Source organism: Acomys russatus, chromosome 6 (assembly GCF_903995435.1).
Source record: "Acomys russatus chromosome 6, mAcoRus1.1, whole genome shotgun sequence".
Classification (NCBI taxonomy): Eukaryota; Metazoa; Chordata; class Mammalia; order Rodentia; family Muridae; genus Acomys; species Acomys russatus.
Window position 1 is genome coordinate 34,610,442 of NC_067142.1, and position 20,126 is coordinate 34,630,567.

The following is a 20,126-nucleotide window of genomic DNA, read 5'->3' on the forward strand; positions in this document are numbered from 1 at the left end:
CCATCTCCCTATCCGTGTGTGTGTGTGTGTGTGTGTGTGTGTGTGTGTGACACACACACACACACACACACACACACATATATATATATATATTTTTTTTTTTTTTTCAAGACAGGATTTCTTTGTGTACCCTTGCCTATTCCAGGACTCACTTTGTAGGCCAGGCTGGCCTTGACTTCACATTGATAGCCTGCCTCTGCCTCCCAAGTGCTGGGATTAAAGGCGTGCACTACCACGCCCAGCTGTTTATTCTTAGTGAGTTTATTAAGGCTGGTTAGTTAAGCTCATTAGCTATTGAAACCATATATAACTTTTTAAAAAATTACGTTACCTATGTAGCCAGGGAGGTCTCAAACTTGCAATCCTGCATCTGCATAAGGATTTCTGACCTGACCTGCGGGGTTCGACTAAAACTCGGGAGGAAGGTCACCTGTTGAAAAATGCAAGACACAAAGGAGAGCAAGTCTGATTGATCAAACTCTCAAACTTTATTAGTCAGGCAGCAGCTTTTATAATTCAGAAGGCAGGGAAGCATATTGCTATAGCAATCCAACTGCAGGCTTTTCTCAAAACACAGGGAATTCTAGGCAGGGTCATAACGTCCTGCCACACAGGGCATCTTGCTCTGTCTTCATCTAGCTTTAGTCTAGCTGCTAAAGCACAACAGGGTTGTCCATCTCTATCTGTCTTTAGTCTAACTGCCGACCCACAACAGGGTCAGCTAGCTTCTGGTGAAAGGAAAGCTCTAGGAAAAACAAAGACTTAAAGGTGCAGGCTCTGACAAGATGGCTGAACATTGGCCATATGGCCTATAGTCCCCAACATATTACCACACCTTGATAATATTTGTCTGTCAAGGTTGGGATCAAATCTAGGGCCTCATATATCCTAGGCTAGCACTCTGCCACTGAGCTCTATGCTCTCATCTGTGCACTGTAATAATTAGCTGCCCATTACATGTCACTTGTATTTTCCTTGTGGGGCTCAGTTTATTGAGCTAGACACATCTCTACGCTTTGTTTCTCTTCTGCATTGGTGCCTTGCAGTAGCCACAGATGAAGAAATTATATGTTAAAAGAAAGAAAGAAAGAAAGAAAGAAAGAAAGAAAGAAAGAAAGAAAGAAAGAAAAAGAAAGAAAGAAAGAAAGAATATCTGCTTAAATTTCTTTGGCCAGTCGGTACTGAACAGATATTTGTTCATGTCTCCAAAGGAAAACTAAAACAGTTAGAGAGTCATGTATCTCTACTATTTATCCAAAGATAAAATTTCCCCCAGTAACTGGAATGGAACCTAGAGCGTCACACACACTGGGCAAATGATTTACCACTGAGCTATACCCCCATACCCCTCCACCTCTTTTGAGACAAGATCTTACTAATGCAGTCCTGGCTGACCTGGACCAGCAGGCCTCAAACTCAGAGATCCTCTTACCTCTGCCTCCTGACTGCTGTGATTACAGTTTTACATCACTATGCTTGGACCTGCCCCCACCCCCAGCATAATGCAGTAAAAAGTTCTAGAAGCAGGGCCATCCCTGTAACGAGGGTAGAGCACCCGTACATTTTATCTGCACAGTATTGCATGCTGTGTAAACTTACTAAGAAGCTGGCTCTGGTAACTTGGCCCCTCTACTTCAAACCCAAACATTTAAAAAATGTTCTCCAAATCCCCCCCCACCCCCCCACCCCCGTCAGGCTGCCACTGCCCCCACCCTCACCCCCAATTATGTAAAAAGGAGAAGGAAAAACAGCAAGCTGCTAAGGTTATTAAAAACACCGAGTCCCCAAACAGCTTGAAGCTAAGTTATTTCCAATTGTTTAGTCCGTGGGATAAAAATTCCCATGGTAGGGTGGGGAAAACTTACCCAGGAAAAGCAGCTAGACCAGGAATTCCAGTGGCTTCCTGACTTCCCCAGTCAGTTCCTGCTGGGTGTTTGTAAGCTCTGATTTGATGTGATCTTTGCTTTTGGATCTGCTACTCCCTCACCTCTGCTGGGGTTTCTAAGTGCCTGATGTGATGATGATTTGCTGTGTCTGCTGCTTCTGTCCAGCTGCTACTTGCTATTGGCTCTTTTACTTTGCTTGCTACGTGCCTAATAAACCTGCTCATCTGAAACGGAGAGCATGTCCATCATGGTCCTCCAGGCTGTGCAGGACACGGCACCTAGGCTTTGGATTCTGTATTTATTCTCCAATAAAAGCACTAGAGCTTTTCGTTCTATTTATTTGTTTATTTATTTGTTGTTGTTTTTTCCAAGATAGGGTTTCTCCGAGTAGCCCTGGCTGTCCTGGACTCTTGTAAACTAGGCTGGCCTTAATGCACAGAGATCTGCCTGCCTCCCATGTGCTGGGATTAAAGGCATGTGCCACCATGCCCAGCTGGCACTAGTGCTTTAAATCTTTTTTTAAAGATTTATTTATTATGTATACAGTGCTGTGCCCACACACCTGCAGGCCAGAAGAGGGCATCAGATCACATTATAGATGGTTGTGAGCCACTATGTGGTTCCTGGGAATTGAACTCAGGACCTCTGGAAGAGCACTCAGTGCTCTTAACCTCTGAACCATCACTCCCACCCTGGCACTAGCACTTTTCAAAGTTGACACTGATTTCAGGGTTTGACTCAGGGGTCATGCAAATCACCCTAGAGCAGTAGTTCTCAACCTGTGGGTGACTGATCCCTTGGGAGCAGGTGTGGAATGACCTTTTCATAGGGGTCACATATCCAATATCCTGCACATTAGGATTCATAACAGTAGCAGAGTCACAGTTACAAAGTAGCAATAAGATAATTTGATGGTTGAGGATCACCACAACATGAGGAACTTTATTAAAGGGTGGCAGAGTTAGGAAGGTTGAGAAGGACTGTCTTACAGCAGCTTGTGGTTGAGAAAGTAAAAATGATAAAATAATAAAAAATTAATTTTTCTAAAAAAAAAAAAGGAAGAAAAAAGAGCTGGGTGTTGTGGTACATGCCTTTTTTTTTTAATTTTTTTTTTTTTTGTACAGTATTCTGCTCCCATGTGTGCATACCAGAAGAGGGCACCAGATCACATTACAGATATTTGTAAGTCACCATGTGGTTGCTGGGAATTGAACTCAGGACCTTTGGAAGAACAGACAGTACTCTTAACCTCTGAGCCATTTTTCCAGTGTCTAAAGTTTTTCTTTTCTTTCTTTGTTTCTTTGTTTCTTTCTTTCTTTCAAGATTTACTTATTTATTTTATGTAGAAGAGTGCTCTATCTACATGTACACCTGCTTGTCAGAAGAGGGCATCAGATCACATTATAGATGGTTATAAGCCACCATGTAGTTGCTGGGAATTGAACTTAGGATCTCTGGAAGAGCAGACAGTGCTCTTAACTGCTGAGCCATCTCTCCAGCCCTTAAAATTATTCTTTTTTAAAATATATTTTATTGATTTATTCATATTACATCTCAATTGTTATCCCACCCCTTGTATCCTCCCATTCCTCCCTCCCTCCCATTTTCCCCTTACTCCCCTCCCCTATGACTGTGAATAAAAATATGGAACGCTTCATGAATTTGCGTGTCATCCTTGCATAGGGGCCATGCTAATCTTCTCAGTATCATTCCAATTTTAGTATATGTGCTGCCGAAGCGAGCACTTAAAATTATTCTTATTGTATATAATCTACTGATGTTAGAGAGAGAGCCTTTTGTTGGACTAAAAGCGGGAGATGTAGGGACAGTCTGTCAATAAACATCATTTGTCAATAAAAAGCTGATGGCCAATAAGCTGAGACAGGAGTGGAAGGTGGGACTTCTGGCAGGGAGAGACAGATCTCTGGGATAGAGTCAGAAGGGGAAAAGGTTTGCCACCAGGACATGGAGGAAGTGGGACAGATGTATAAAGCTGAGAGCAATGTAGCTGAACTTAATACAAACAGGGTAAGAAGTTACTAGTTGAGACAGGCATGGTGGGGCACATGCCTTTAATCCCAGCACTTGGGAGGCAGAGGCAGGTGGATCTCTGTGAGTTTGAGGACAGCCTGCTCTACAAAGCAAGTAAGTCCAGGACAGCCAAGACTAACACAGAGAGACCCTGTTCCTGGTTCTTGTTGATGTAGTTTGATGAGAAGTCAGAGATACCTTGAAATGAAGATTGGACTTGTCCCAAGGAACCCAATGACCCTAACTACCAGGAAGACACTAAGGAAAACTATGGCCCTTCGGCCCACTTACCTTCTTTCTCTCCTATCTACTGTTGGGGGTTGGAAGGTATTAGGACGGATAAGGGACTGGGGTGAAGGGAGAAAGAGGCATAAAAAACTCAAATAAAAGAGTTTAAATAAAGGCTCTATAGCTTAAGATCAAACTAACTGAGAATCTGCCCAGCTATAGTGACAAAAGCTATTATTAATAAATATAAGCTGGGCGTGGTGGCACACACCTTTAATCCCAGCACTCGGGAGGGAGACTCAAGTGGATCACTGTGAGTTCGAGGCCAGCCTGGTCTGCAAAGTGAGGCCAGGACAGCCAAGGCTACACAGAGAAACCCTGTCTCGAAAACTCAAAAAATAGAAAATAAATAAATATAAAGGTCTCTGTGTCATTATTTGGGAGCAAGGGGAAAGCTCATAATTTTTTTTGGTTTGTTTGGTTTTTGTTGTTGTTGTTGTTTGAGACAGGGTTTCTATGTGTTATTTTGGCTGTCCTGGACTCACTTTGTAGACCAGGCTGGCCTTGAACTCAGTGATCCACCTGCCTCTGCCTCCCGAGTGCTGAGATTAAAGGTATGCACCACCATGCCTGGCAAGCCCATAATTGTACACTGCACATCCCAGGCAAGCTGCTCTGAAAGCATTTGGATGATTCTTTTTTTCTGTTTATCATTAGGAGTACTGAGATTACAGATGTGCACATCTGGCATTTTGTGTTTTGCAGTAGTAGAACGGCATTATATTGCAGGTGGTTTTTCCTCTTCTCCTCATGTTTCCAGAATAACAATTCATGAGACTCAATTATTATTTTATAAATACTCAGGCCATATAGCTATGCTCTTCTTTTTTTGGGGGGGGGAGGGGAATTTTCAAGACAGGGTTTATCTGTGTAGTCCTGGTGTCCTGGACTTGATTTGTAGACCAGGCTAGCTTCGAACTCACAGCAATCCACCTGCCTCTGCCTCCCAAGTGCTGGGATTAAAGGTATGCACCACTACACCAGGCCAGCTATGCTCTTCTTTGACTAGCTCATAACTTAAGTTAACCCATTGTACTAATCTAAATTCTGTCACATGGTTGGTTACCTGAGCTCAGGCACCATGCATCCATCCTCCTCACATCTTGGTGACTGAATCTCGTGCACCTATCTCTATCCCAGAATCCTTCTGCCTATCGGATGTTGCACCTATTTCCTGCCCCAGCCATAGGCCGTAGGTTTATTTATCTATTTATTTATTGATTTGTTGTTGTTAGTTTTTTGTTTTGTTTTTTTTTTTTTTGACAGGGTTTCTCTGTGTAGCGTTGGTTGTCCTAGAATTTGCTCTGTAGATCAGGCTGGCCTTGAACTCACAGAGATCTGCCTGCCGCTTACTCCCAGAGTTCTGGGATTGAAGACTTGTGCTATCACACCTGGCTTGTAGCTGTACGACACACAAGAGATTCCTTCTTCAATGTCTCAGGGATTAAACTATGATTGTCAAACTTGCCTGGCTAGCACTTTACCCTGCTGAGCCATCCCCATCAACCTCCCAACCCCCTCTGCCCCAGGTGGAGGGTCTCTCACCAGTTGGCTAGGCCAGCTGGCCAGAGAGCTCTGGGGTTCTCCTGTCTCTGGCCCACCAGGTGGGGCACGTCACCACAAAGGAGATCTGAACCCAGTCTTCATGCTCCCGTGACACACTTTACCAATTCAGCTATCACTCCAGCCCTAAAGGAACACATCACAGGATGGAAGATGACCACACTCCCAGTCTCTAGACATTTAGTATGCGGAGACAGATGCATCTGCAGTAGCTTCTCAGAAATCAGTTACAGGCCAATTCTAGTCAAGTTCAGATAGTAGGAAAATGGGTAAACAGATGAGCATTTTGACTATGAAAATAATTCCACCTTTTCAGCAAAGACCTAGAGAAACTTCCTGCCTGTGTGCTTGTTTCTCTGATTAATGAAAATGGCTTTTATCTTGGGCTCTTCAAACTTTAGCTTTAGACTATCTACCAAAAAATGCCACAGCGTTATTTTGTTCTTGAGCGAGGGTCTCTTGTGATCTAGGCTGGACTGGAACTCACCATGTAGCGAAGACCCTCTTGCTCCTTCCAGATGCTCGGATTGCAGGCACCCACCACACCTCCATGCCCAGTCTTACGCAGTACTCAGAATGAACCCTGAGCTTCACGCATGCCACACAAGTATGCTACCAGTTTTCATCAAGGCAGGTAGTAGTCTAAGCTACCTGTTCCCTGTCCATGGAGCACTGAGCCTCTGTTGACCACAACACGGGGAGGCCACTTTCCAAAGAGAGCCAGGAAGCCTTGGAAACACTAGAAAGTTTTTCATCTCATGCTCTGTACGTGGTAGAAGAAAATATAATAATAGTAATAATAATAATAAACTGGACATCTTTCTTTCACTTCTCATCAACCTCATATTATTTCCTGAAAAATCTATTGTAATCAAGAATTGTCAGCTGGGCATGGTGGTGCACACTTTTTTTTTTTTTTTTTTTTTTTTTTTAAATACAGTATTCTGCCCACATGTGCACCTGCCTGTCAGGAGAAGGCACCAGATCTAACTACAGATGGTCATGACCCACCATGTGGTTGCTGGGAGAAGAGCAGTCGGTGCTCTTAACCTCTGAGCCATCTTTCCAGCCCGTGGTGCACACCTTTAATCCCAGCACTAGAGAGGCAGAGGCAGAGGCAGGTGAATTGCTGTGAGTTCAAGGCCAGCCTGGTCTACAGAGTGAGTCTAGGACAGCCAAGGCTACACAGAAAAACCCTGTCTCAAAAAAAAAAAAAAAAATAATAATAATAATAATAATAATAATAATAATAATAAGCAGCAGCAGCAGGCAAATCACTGAGTTCAAGGCCAGCCTGGTCTACAAAGAGAATTCCAGGACAACCAGGAATACACAGAAAAACCCTGTCTCGAAAAACCAAAAATAAATAAAATAAAAAGAATTGTCTCAGGGTCAATGGATGGCTCAGTGGGAGAGTTCTGTTTCAGGAAGAGCAAGGGCCTATGTTGGATCCGCAGTGTCACAAGGAAAAGAAAATCAAAGCTTAGTGGGCTGTGGTGGGGTATGTCTCAAATCTCAGTATTTAGGAAGTGGAGGTAGAAGGCTTACAAGCTCAAGACAGCCCAGATTATATAGCAAAACTACCTCAAAAACAATTCAGATATGCTAGATCAAAAACCATACTAGCATTACATATGAATCTGCAGCAAAGAGGGGGAATTCACATGAAAGGAATTACTGACATGCCATGCAGAGGATAATTAGTTCACCTTACAAGAGCATTCCCTCTGCGGCTGAACGTGCTATCCGAACACTTTCCTGACACACATGCCTTACTTATGGCTGAAAGCTGGAACGCTGCACACTTAACAGATTTGTCCGAAACTCCGTTATCACTAAGGTTTTAGGGAAATACAAATCAAAGCCACAATGAACCAGACTATCTCCAAAAAATTACCCCAAACAAACCTAACCTCAAACACATGGCAAACGACCTCCCGTGTCAGGAGGTCTAGAAAGTTTCTTTAAAGGGAGGGGGCTGTGGGTACAGCTCACTGGTTGTATGCTTGCCTCACAGACAAGACTGGGTTTGACCCCTAGTGTGGTGGGGTGAATAACAAGCATTTGAATAGGATGTGGAGGAAGAGAACACACTTGTATTGCTCCTGGGATTAGGAAAATGGTACAGCCCTTGTGGAAAACGATTTGGCAGTTCCTCAGAGTTAAAGATAGAACTATCACGTGATCCAGCAATCTTAGTCTTAGGGAAATATCCAAGAGAACTCGAGGTAGGGACTCAAATAGACATTTACACTCCAGGGTATAATTCACCATAGCTAGAAGTTGGAAAACAGATTGTTTCCATCAACAGTGGAATGAATAAGTCACAGTTGGTATATGCACACAAGGAATATTCAGGCACAAGACTAAAGGATTTCCAGGATGAACGGACTTGCCAACACTATGCTAATTAAGGCAGGTACAGAATGAGTCTGTATGATTTCATGCATGAGATAAAAACACACATACCAATGTCTACAGTGATAAATACTATTTTATATCTATCATGTCACAATTTAAAAAACTGTCAAATAATCAAACTACAACTAGCAATTAAACACTTACTATGTGTAAAGCCTTGAGCTGAAAGGCAGATGCATTCACAACTTGCCTTCTGAAGGCCACGTCACTCCTAACACAAGCAGGAAAGTCCTCACAAAATCAGCCTCAGGGGGCTTGAAACTTTGATTTTTTTAAAAAAGAGACTGCTGTCAAGTTTGCCTATGAACTTGCATCCTCTTGTCTCAGCCTCCCAAGTGATGGGATTACAGGGGTGAGCCATCACACCTATCTTCTTTATTTTCAAACTCACACTATACCCCAAACTTCTTCTAAAAATTATTCTCATACAGAACTGGGTATATTAGAAGTAAATTTTGTTTTGTTTTTTCAAGACAGGGTAGCTTTGGCTGTCCTGGACTTGCTTTGTAGACCAGGTTGGCCTTGAACTCAAGAGTCCATCTGCCTCTGCTGTGCTGGGATTACAGGCATACGCCACCACGCTCAACTACAAAGCAAGTTGTTTTGATGACTAGGAATCAAGAAATAGCAGCTCTAAGAGTTTTAAATCCAGTATCATCTTTCTTTTTTTCTTTTTTGAGACAGGTTCTCTCCATGTAGCCCAGGCTGGCTAACATGTGATCCATCTGCCTCTGGCTCTGGGATTAAAAGTGTGCACTTTGTCCGGCTAACTGACATATGCTAAACCAAAACAGCACTTTGCTTTCAAAGCAAAGGATGAACAGGAGGTGTATCTTTCAATCTTTAAAATCGTTTCCTGTGGTGATTCAGGCTGATCACATAATCCAGCCCACGTATAGTTCAAGTAAGATGAAGGTTGGCATAAATGTGCATTATCTGAAGTACACTTAGTACGGAAGGCAGAACTCTATAACTTGAAAGCAAAGGGTAAGTAAGTCCCAGGAGCCTTTTATTGTCTGAGTAACTGTACACAAAACACCAGGCAGAGATGTTCCGAAGGAAATGATGGTCATGATTCACTGTTATTTGGCCTTTGGTCCTGTATCTTCGAAGCACGTATACATTCTTTACATGGTATTAGACATTTATTTTGATCATAAATGCAGTCCAAGCATGAATAAATAAAATCAGTATCTTTTCTTCCCTCTGAGTCTCTTAAATAGAAAAATGTGCCAAATGTCTCTTTGCGGCCCGTTTGGTCACTGTTGCCCCACCTAAGGCTTTCAACAGACTGTAATGTGATCTTCTGAGCCTACAGAACTACAGTTCACCCAGGTACAGGATCCTGGGGAAAAGTCCTACTGATACTGTTGGTAGTTTCCAAAGGGTGAGGTCGGTAACTGGCTTGAAGGCAACTGGGAGTGGTCTTCAGCAAACTGAGGGCCTGCAATTAAGATGGAAAGGGGATTTTTTAAAAGAATAGACCCAATTAAACAGTATGCCTGTGCAGAAAAGAAATGAAATCAACTTAAACAGTTGTGCTACACTCCAGTTACAGTCTGAATGTCTTTATCAGACTGGCCTTGACCTTGCCATATAGACAAGAGTGATCCTGAACTCTCCTCCTGCCTCCACTTCTCAGGTACCAGGGTTACAGTGTGTGAAGCATCCCGTTTTATGTGTTGCTCAAGAGTGAACCCAGGGCTTTGTACATGCTCCCAAATACTCTACCAATTGCACCACAACCTCGGCCTAGTCATGGTAGTGTTTAAAGGGACTGCTACACTAAGTTTCCCTGGATTAAGGCTGGAAAACAGACAAACAAAAACAAAACAAGTCTGTTTCTTTTTTGTTGTTGTTTCTTTTTCTTTTCTTTTCTTTCTTTTTTTTTTTTTTGAGACAGGGTTTCTCTGTGTAGCCTTGGCTGTCCTGGACTGGCTTTGTAGGCCAGGCTGGCCTCAAACTCACAGTGATCCACCTGCCTCTGCCTCCGGAGTGCTGCGCCACCACCACCCAGTGTTAAGTCTCCTGTTTCTTAATGCATTTTTAAAAAGTAATTTATTATTTTTTTTTAAGATTTATTTCCTTTTATGTGCATTGATGTTTTGCCTACATATATGTCTATGTGAGACAGATAGATCCTCTAAAACTGGAGCTTCCATGTGGGTGTTGGGAATTGAACCTGAGTCTTCTGGAAATGCAGCCAATGTTCTTAACTGCTGAGCTATCTCTATAGGCCCTAAGAATTCATTTTATTTTATGAGTATGTGTGTACACCAGTGTGCAGGAGCCTGCAGAAGCCAGAAACTGCTGTAGGCAGTTGTGAGCTATGAGCGTACTGGGAATTGAATGTTGGTCTTCTGTAAGAGCAGTCAAGAGCTTTAACTACTGAGCTATCACTCTGGATACATTTTTAAAGTTTAACATTTTAAAATTTACCTGTATGTGTGTCTGTGTAGGTGCATGCAGGTATATGGAAGCCAGCCCTGGGGTTGGAGTTACAGGAAGTTTTGAACCACTCAATGTGAATGCTAGAAACTGAACTTGGGTCTTGTCAACGAGCAGCAAGTATTCCAGCCTCTCTTGACCCATAGTTTAGTATCCATTTAAAATTATGGTCACAAAACTTAAATGACCTTATGTATCTTTTTGCTGTTTTGTAAACATTTCTGTGTATGTGCATGTGCCTGCTTAGGCCAGGAGAGGTCATGAGATCTGCTTGGACCTGAAGAGGAGTTATAAGCAGTTGTGAATAACCAAAGTAGGTGCCAGGAACTGAACCTGTATCCTCTGCAAAATCAGCAAGTGCTTGTAACTACTGAGCCATTTCTTTAGCCACCACCTATTACTTTTTTTTTTTAATAATTTATTTATTTTTATTTTATGTGCATTAGTATTTTGCCTGCATGTATGTCTCTGGGTATCAGATCTTTCAGTTACAGACAGTTATGAGCTGCCATGTGGGTGCTGGGAATTGAACCCGGGTCTTCTGGAAAAGCAGTCAGTGCTCTTAACCTCTGAGCCATCTCTCCAGCCCCAACCACTTTTTAACCTAGCTTTTGAGGTTATCATAGGCTCAAATAATATGAATAGTACATTAATACCTAAAGTAAAAATCACTAAGTACTTCATTTTACCAAAATACATCCTTTCTAAATGTCAGGGAACCATTCCCACGTGTATGAACTTAGAACATTAAGGAGGAAGAGGACTTACCATTGGGAAACTGTGCAGAGGCAAATCTTGTCAACAAGATACCAGCTCCTTCAATTAAAGCTAGGAGAATGCCACCCATTGCAGCTGACCCAACCATGGCCACCGGTCCATCTGAAGACATTAAGAACAAAGATTACTTTAAAGGAAAGGCCTACAGTTTTATGTTTCTCTCATTCTCAAACTCTTTCACTGTCCAAGACCCACACCCACCAAGCAACGGCTGAGAGGTCAACTCCAGCCCACAGCCTTTTTTATTTTTTAAGCAAAGCTGTGATAGTTTGAATGAGATGGTCCCATAGGCTCAAGTGTTTGAATACTGTGTTCCTATGTGGTCACTGAAGGTAGGTGGGCTTTGCGATTTCCAAAGACTTACTCCATCCTCCGAGTGCTCAAGGATTGAGATGTGTGCCAACCCAGCCACTTGCTACCTATTAGCTCTGCTCCACCACCAGGGACCCTAGTGTTGGAAAAGGGTCTTCTGCACTGGGTTTTCAGATGCTGATTTCAGTGTCCTGAGATCTGTTACTGCCCTGCCATGCACACTGTTATGAAAGTTGAGGCATCTCCTGTATCCACGTGATGTGAGGAAATGCTCCCCAATTATCCCTGATTGGTTAATAGAAGTTGCTGACAGCATGTAGCTGGGCAGAGAGAGACTATGAAGGCAGGATTGCCTGGTAAGGAGAAACGAGCTCTGGGAAGAAGAAAGAGGAAGGCTTTTTCACCAGGAGACATGAGAAAAAAAACAGGCGTGACTATGGGCCTGGAAGGTGTAGCTAGCCTCGTGGATGGATGAGGCCAGTGGTCAAGTTAGCTTAGATAAGCTAGTTGAGAGTCTGCCCAGCTAAGGCCTAAGCTTTGAAATATTAGAAGGTCTTGGTGTCTTTATTTTTATGGATGAAGGGTCACCAGGGTCCCACAATACCCTAACCCTCGGAAACTGTAAGGCCCAAATAAACTTTCTTCTATATATTGCCTTGGTTATGGTGTTTTATCATACATCAGAGAGTAAGCAGTATAAAAGCTCTATTGGACCACAGCCGTGTTCTTGCATGTTTGCATTACTGAGGTATGCTCACATGCCGTACTAGCATCAGATCATATAATACACCGGCAGTGTGGTACACGCCTTAACCCCAGCACTGAGAAGCAGAGGCAGGCAGAACTCTGAGTTTGAGGCCAGCCTGATCTACATAGTAAGTTCCAGGCAAACCAAGGCTAAATGGCAAGAACCAGTCTCAAATCCAACGAAAACAAAACCAACCAACAAACAAGATCACATAGTCCATAAGTATCAAATATTTACTTTTGGGCCAGCCAGATGATCTGTTCAGTAGGAAAAGGTGCTTGTCACCAAGCCCAATGTCCTGAATTCAACCCTGGGGCCCATAAGACAGAAGGAAAAGAACCACTCCACAAGCTGTCCTCTGACACACACTCTCCTCCCCACCCCCACCCCCGTGTCTGTCTGTCTGTCTGTCTGTCTCTCTCTCACACACACACACACACTAAATTAATACCATAGAGAAAATTTATTTACTATTTGGGGTGTGTGTGTTGAGACAGGGTTTCTCTATGTATCCTTGGCTGTCCTGGACTCACTTTGTAGACCAGACTGTCCTGGAACTCACAGAGATTCACCTGCCTCTGCCTCATGAGTGCTCCGATTAAAGGCATGTGACATCACGCCCGGCATCAATTTATTTACTATTAATGCCTTGGCTTGTATAAGATGAGCTTTGAAACTTCAGTCTAAGCCTCTGTCCTGAAGGTGCAGAGGATCATCTTGACTCCTAACAGCTGTGTGTGGCAGGCACTACTATTTCAGGAGAACTTAGAAAATTACAGCACAAAGCGTCTGGCATCCCACCAGTCATACAGATAATAACGGCCAATGCTCTTAATCACTGTGTTCTCCAAGGGGCACACACCTGTCATCCCAGAGCCTGAGGAACAGAGGCAAAAGGGTAAGGTATTCAAGGCCATCCTGGATCACATGAGACCCTGTCACCAAACACCCAAGCAGGGGTCTGATGGGGTGGAACCGGGGTGTGGAATCAGCAGGCTCTGAATTCAGTTCCTGGAACTCAAGTGGTAGAACGAAACAGCTCCTACAAACTGCCTTCTGACCTCATGTGGCGCACATGCTCACACATATGCATAAACAATGTAATAATGATAAATTTTAAAACAATCCCATACTTCTTTACTCTTGTGACTTTTCAGATCACCATAAATATCCATTCTATACCAAATTTAGCAATGCTCACTTACTTCTTGCTGCCAGGATGGCTCCTGTTAAGGCACCGCTAGTGATGGAGTTCCAGGGGTCTTCTTTGCCTCTTATCTGAACCATGCTACAGTCAATCATGGAAAACAGTCCTCCCCAAACTGCAAAGCTTCCTGTTTTACACAATAGAAACAAACAGAAAACAACTACCTAAATTTCTTTTTTGTCTTAAAATAAAATATTATAGTGAAGTAAGTTTACTTTGAAGCCAGCCTGGGTTATCTAATGATCCCATCTCAGAGAAGAGAGGGAAGAGAAAGCAGTTGCCTCCTGGGTAGGTGGGGGGGTGGGGGGGTGGGGGGGTGGTGTTCAAATCCACACTCTCAGCGTGCCCTCTACTAACCACTGTGCTTCAAGCTTACGTGAAAGTATCGTGGAGGGGGAGAAATGGCTCAGTGGTGAAAAGGGCTTGCTGACCTTGCAGAAGGCTTGAGTTCAGTTCCCACCACCCACTTCAGTTGGCTCACAACCACCTATAACCCCAGCTCCAGGGATCTCCTCATACCCTCTTCTGGCCTCCATGGGACCTACATACATGAGGCAGACACACAGAAATGCATGCAACATAAATAAAAACAAATCTTAAAAAATTTAGCAAGATCTCTAACATTTCTGAAAGGTGGTGGTGCGGGGAGAGATGAGGAGGGGGAAAAAACAAAATCCAGAGGCTAGATTTAACTTAGCGATAGAGTTCTTACCTAGCATATACAAAGGCCTGTGCTTAATCGCCTGCACCATAAAACAAACTAAAATGAATAGATACATAGGCCTAAAAGAAGCTACAAATGACTGAAAACATGTAAGCCGTTCTTTTAGAATAACGCACCTTCGGGTTTTTTTTGTTTTGTTTTTTTTTTGAGACAGAGTCTCTCTGTGTAACCTTGGCTGTCCTGGACTCTCTTTGTAGACCAGGCTGGCCTTAAACTCACAGCGATCTACCTGCCTCTGCCTCCCAAGTGCTGGGACTAAAGGCGTGCGCCACCACCGCCACGCCACACCTTTGTTTAAACAGTACTTCAACCCAAAGGATCCTGTTTCCTTCCTCTCATAATTTTATTTTTCCGTTCTTCATTAAGTGCCAGAGTGTCTACTCTGACAATCACTAACATGAACATAAAGAAAGCCAGCTTTTCTGGCCATCACAGCACACGTTGAAGAGGCATATAAACAACCTAGGTGGAGCCAGCACGCAGGAGGACAAATCACTTTGTCTTTACCCTCTAAGACAATGTGTGTGGGGGTTGCAATTCCTTGATGGGCGGACTGAGTATCTATTCATGGTGTTTCCTGTCAGATAGAAACTCTAAGACATGTTAAAATTGGGTACCTGAATGACAGAAACAAGATTTTTACAATGTAAGAATCCAGTTTAACTTCCACACAAAGCAACAATCACTTGCAGGGCCACTGACAAGCAGAGCAAATAGAAATCACTAACAGACAAAGAGGAAAAATAAAACCTGCTGGCTGAACGCCTGTGATCTTTGCACTCAGGATATGGGAGCAGAGAGATCTTGAGTTTGAGTCCAGCATGGGGAAGAATGAAGGAAGGGAAGAAAGGGAAGGAAGGGCAGACAGGCAGACTGACCGGTACAGCCCATGTCCAGGTAAGCAGCAAAGGTCTGTATCAATGGAAGCATTCCTCTTACCTCCCAACTGTGGAGCCCTGGTTTTAATAGCTGTCAAACTCCCTCGGAGTCTGTGGTTTACTCCCTATAACAAAAACAAAAGGAAGCGGTCTAAAATGTAATACGTTAGGGGCTGGGAAGACACCTCAGTGGTTGAGAGCACTGGCTGCTTTTCCAGAGGACCCAGGTTTGATTCCCAGCATCTACACTGCAGCTCACAACAGTCTAACTCCAGTGCCTGAAGATCTAATGCTTTCTGTTGGCCTCTATGCACACAGTGCACAGACATCCATCCAGACAAAGCATCCATATACGTAAAATAAAATAGGGCTGGACAGATGGCTCAGAGGTTAAGAGCACTTACTGCTCTTCCAGAGGACCCAGGTTCATTTCCCAGCACCCATACGGCAGCTCACAACTGTCTGTAACTCCAATTTCAGGGGATCTGATACATAGGCACCAGGCATACATGCAGGCAAAACACATAAACACAAATAATAATAGTAATAATGATGATGATAATAATAACAATAATGATAATAATAATAAAAATAAAAATAAAAATTTCTAACCCACAATAATATCAACCAGCCCTGGCTTCCAGTGAAGATAAAATAAGACCAGTCTCTCACTCACCACTGGAGAATTTCGAAAACCTTTGAAGGCTTGAAAGATACTGCCACCTATGGTACCCATGGTAAAAGCACCGCCACAGTCATCCACAATTCGCCAAGGGCTAAAAACAGAAAGGGTGGAAAAGATGACATTATTTCTCATTCATAAACCATAAGACTTTTTTTGCTTAATATATGAAGGGATGCAACAGGTACCATTGCAACCAATAAACTTTCAGCTTGTAAAATAGGAACAAGAATACTAAACACAGCTGGGCAGTGGTGGCGCACACCTTTAATCCCAGCACTCGGGAGGCACAGGCAGGTAAACCACTGTGAGTTCGAGGCCAGCCTGGTCTACAAAGCAAGTCCAGGTCCGCCAAGGCTACACAGAGAAACCCTGTCTCGAAAAACCAAAACCAAAAAAAGCTACACACACCCATAGCTATTCAGCCTCAGATTGCCAAAATTAGAAGGATTTACCAGGCACATGCCTTTTAAACAGAATGGTAGCATGGTGTCTATGTCTTGGTAAATTGCCTGGCCTCACAGCCAAGGCTAACACAAAAAGACCTTGCCTTGAAAAACCAAAAAAAAAATTGCCTGGCCTTTCTCCTGAGACACCAGGTCCATCCCAACATACCCAGCATTGTACTCACTCATGACAATTTATCGTAAGTCTGTTGCAAGCTGGGCACTATAAAAAGCAAGTAAAATAAATTGAATTTATACTGTAATCAACAGTATTGGTTCAGTTTCTAGAAAATCAGATTATGATCTGGCGAAAGCTGGGACTCAATGAAGACTCACTAGCTGCAGACACAGCTTTACAGTCTGAAGTCTTTTCAGGATAACTAAGTTCAAAACAGCTTTTTTGGGGGGAGGGTGGGGCTCGAGACAGGGTTTCTCTGTGAAGCCTTGGCTGTCCTGGACTCGCTTTGAGGGCCAGGCTGGCCTTGAACTCATAGAGAATACGTGGCCTGCCTCTGCCATCCTGAGCACTGAGATTACAGGAGTGTGTCATTGCACCTGGCTTCCAAACAGCATTTAAGCTTTAGCTTGCATCAGATCCATTTAGCACACTAAAATATTTAATAATTAAAAACTTCTTTTGGTTTTTCGAGACAGGGTTTTGCTTGTAGTCCTGGCTGTCCTGGACTCGCTTTGTAGACCATGCTGGCCTTGAACTCACAGTGATCCACCTGTCTCTGCCTCCCGAGTGCTGGGATTAAAGGCTTGCGCCACCATGTCCGGCTTTAGAAATTAAGTTTGTAAACCCAACATCCAAGTACAGCACCCTAATTTCTACAACACTGAAATCTGAGCAATATGATCAGGAGAGCAAAACCATTCCGCTAGCAGTCTGGCTAATCAAAGTCTATAGAATCCAGGACCTGACACACAGAACATCCCCAGCCTTGTTAAGTCAACTGTATTAGTGTAGAGATTTATGTAAGTTTCTAATTGTATAGTGCACAAAGCTTACGTGCGCCTAGAACTTGCTATGTAGCCCACACTGGTTTTCATGCTTCTGCCTCATGAGGCTTGGGTTATATATAGGCCTGTGCCACCAGACCTGGGGAAAACTCCCTACTTTTGTAAAATCTTTAATGGAACAAAATTAACCCTCCTGCTAATCTGAGTCATTATGTGGTACCCAATACCAATGTCCAGCCCACTAAACCCTACAAATCCAAACTCTACTAACGGAGAGAGATAACCTTCTCTGAAGGAGGAGAGGGTAAGGACAGAAGGCTGAAACACACCTTTGGGGGTGGGAACACAAACCAGGCACAGAGACTGCCACCAAACAATAATGTAAAGTTCCAGGCAGGCACACAATTTGAGGATACCCTGATTCTTCCTCGTTTATAAACCAAAGCAAAGCAAAATCAGATTAACCTATCTATTCAAGACTTGATTATTTGCTTGTGACCCCTGAGGCTTTATACAAACTACTTGAGATTCATTAGCTATTACACAACTTGAGATTGAATAGTTATTGCGTGTGTTTACAGCCGTCTTTCTGTGCCTGTTTAGTCCTTGAGACAAGCACACAACCTTCACTTAATAAACGGCTAATGAATGTACTTATTTCTGTTCGTGGCTTTTCTGAGCCATGCAGCTCATATCTTCCTATTTTTCACACAGTAATTTATCTCCCTTTTTCTCCGGGAAATTTCAAGCAGTAAAAGCTGCTCCAGGCTACAAGGAGCTCATCCTGACTGACCCCTTGGACTTTGGGTATGTGGTGTACTCTTTTTGAAATGCCTATCCTGGGAGCACTTATGACCATACTAATAAGACCTCAAGTATGGCACCCAAGAGATCTATACTTCCTCCGTCGAGGCAGGAACTGAGCAAAGCGAGGCCTAGGGACGTGTTCAAGGTCATCTCAGCAAGGCAGAGGGGATCACTACTGTCTCCGCACAAGGTCCACAACACCTGCCATGGGGAGGAGGTTCCAAAGCTCCACCAAGCCCAACGTTGAACCTCTTCCCTATGCCCCACAAGGTCACAGGGGTGCTGGGTCCTAGCACACAGCGCTAAAAAGCCACCTTGGTCACTCTCATGCGCACCACCCACAGCTGCCCAGCCCTCGGCGCCGAGCCGCGCGGAGCTCCGCTTGCACCTCGAACTCCGACCACTGCGGGCAGAGGGGGATAAGGGACAAGGGCGGCGGCGGCAGCTCACCACGGCTCTCTCGCGTACTCCTCCATCTTGCCTCCAGCCCGCGCGAGAGTGCCGGGCACACTGAGCGGAAATGATCCCTGTGGCGGAAGTGATCCTAGGAGGAGGCGTGTTACTGGACGGGGATTGGGTCGTCGCTTCCTGCCGCAGCCAATAGCAATCGCGACTCGGAGTAGACCCGGAGCGCACCCTGTACCAGTCAGGTCAGGGAAGGTTACGAGGATTCCGAGTACTGAGTCACACCGTTCAGGTTAGCTCGGTGGCCTGAGATAAACGCAACTCTTTTTTTACACACACCCCGCCCCAGACAGGGTTTCTCTGTGTAACTGTTCTGGAATTCGCTCTGTAGACCAGGTGGCCTCGAACTCAAAGAAATCCGCCTGCTTCTGACTCCTGAGTGCTGCTGGAACTAAAGCTGTGCGCCCCCACCACCCAGCGGCTATTTAAAAAAAAAAAGAAAGAAAGAAAGAAAGAAAAATACTTTTGCTGTCAGCTATTTGTTTTTTTGTTTTGTTTTGTTTTTTCCGAGACAGGGTTTCTCTGTGTAGCCTTGGCCATCCTGGACTCACAGCGATCTGCCTGCCTCTGCCTCCCGAGCTATTTGTTAATAGTGCTACTTAATTTGCCGTGAACGGTGGATCTTTAGCAAATATAGGTACCTCTTGTTGGACATAACTTTATAGTCATAGTGCCTGGAATTTAATAGATAAGTTTTTTTTAAAATAAAACTTATTTTTATTACACTTATTTATATATTTGTATATGGGAGATGGTGGATGCATAGAGGTCTGAGGACATCTCGCCATCTCGCCAGCCGGGAAAAAAGTGTTCATGAAATCGAACTACTAGTATCATTTCAGAGGCCATGACCAATTTGAGGCCATTGATTTTTGGGGGTCATTGATACAGGATCCTCTTCCATGCCTCCTCACAAAGGATACCCAGAAAGAGTGAGATATGTTTGGCACAGGAAAAGAGACTACAGATAGGGTTAGAGACATATCTAAATTGGTAGAAGGCTTGCCTAGCATGCACAAAACCGTAAGTCAGGCCCCCAGCATCACACAGCCTGGTGTGGAGGCACATGTGAGGGGGTGCTGCAGCTCATGGTCATACCCTCAGCTGCAGATAGAGTTCAGTGCCAGCCTGGGACATGTGAGACTCAAAGTATGAAGTTCCGCCAGCTTATGTTTAGCTGCTATTAGGAAAACCCAGTCATGTGCCAGCTGTGACGGGAGCTCCTCTTCATTATGCCTTTTTTTTTTTTAAACTGTACATACTTGGGGCTAGAGAGATGGCACAGCAGTCAAGAGCATTGACTGCTCTTCTAGAAGACTGGGGTTCAGTTGCCAGCACTCAGATGGTGGCTCGCAATTATCTGTAACTCCAGTTCCAGGGAGAGCTTAACCTTCTTCTGGCCCCTGAAGGCACCGGGCCCACTTGAGATACACAGACATTGCACAGGCAAAATATCCATGGTTCTTCTTATTTTATAAAT

The 20,126-nt window shown here is 43.9% G+C and overlaps 1 protein-coding gene and 1 non-coding gene across 2 annotated transcripts; both read right to left on the reverse strand.

The window, feature by feature from the left end:
- Positions 1-3,524: 3,524 nt before the first annotated feature.
- LOC127191255 (U6 spliceosomal RNA) lies at positions 3,525-3,631 on the reverse strand. Its single transcript, XR_007830870.1, has one exon. It is a non-coding gene; the product is annotated as a U6 spliceosomal RNA (small nuclear RNA).
- A 5,485-nt stretch (positions 3,632-9,116) lies between these two features.
- Positions 9,117-18,731, reverse strand: Timm17a (translocase of inner mitochondrial membrane 17A). Its single transcript, XM_051147467.1, has 6 exons — positions 18,632-18,731; positions 15,960-16,059; positions 15,345-15,408; positions 13,680-13,808; positions 11,406-11,516; positions 9,117-9,633 (listed from the first exon to the last, which is right to left on the reverse strand). Exons 1-6 carry the CDS (start codon positions 18,655-18,657, stop codon positions 9,548-9,550), a joined length of 516 nt encoding a protein of 171 aa, XP_051003424.1. The 5' UTR covers positions 18,658-18,731; the 3' UTR covers positions 9,117-9,547.
- Between the last annotated feature and the right edge of the window lie 1,395 nt (positions 18,732-20,126).

Bases quoted from the DNA above. Each gene is read 5' to 3' on its own strand.
- Timm17a (XM_051147467.1), bottom strand. From the start codon at position 18,657: ATGGAGGAGTACGCGAGAGAGCCGTG. The intron at 16,060-18,631 runs GTGAGCTGCCGC...TTCTGTTTTTAG, and splicing joins GAGTACGCGAGAGAGCCGTG to CCCTTGGCGAATTGTGGATG. The intron at 9,634-11,405 runs GTAAGTCCTCTT...TCTTAATTGCAG, and splicing joins CTCTGCACAGTTTCCCAATG to GCCCTCAGTTTGCTGAAGAC.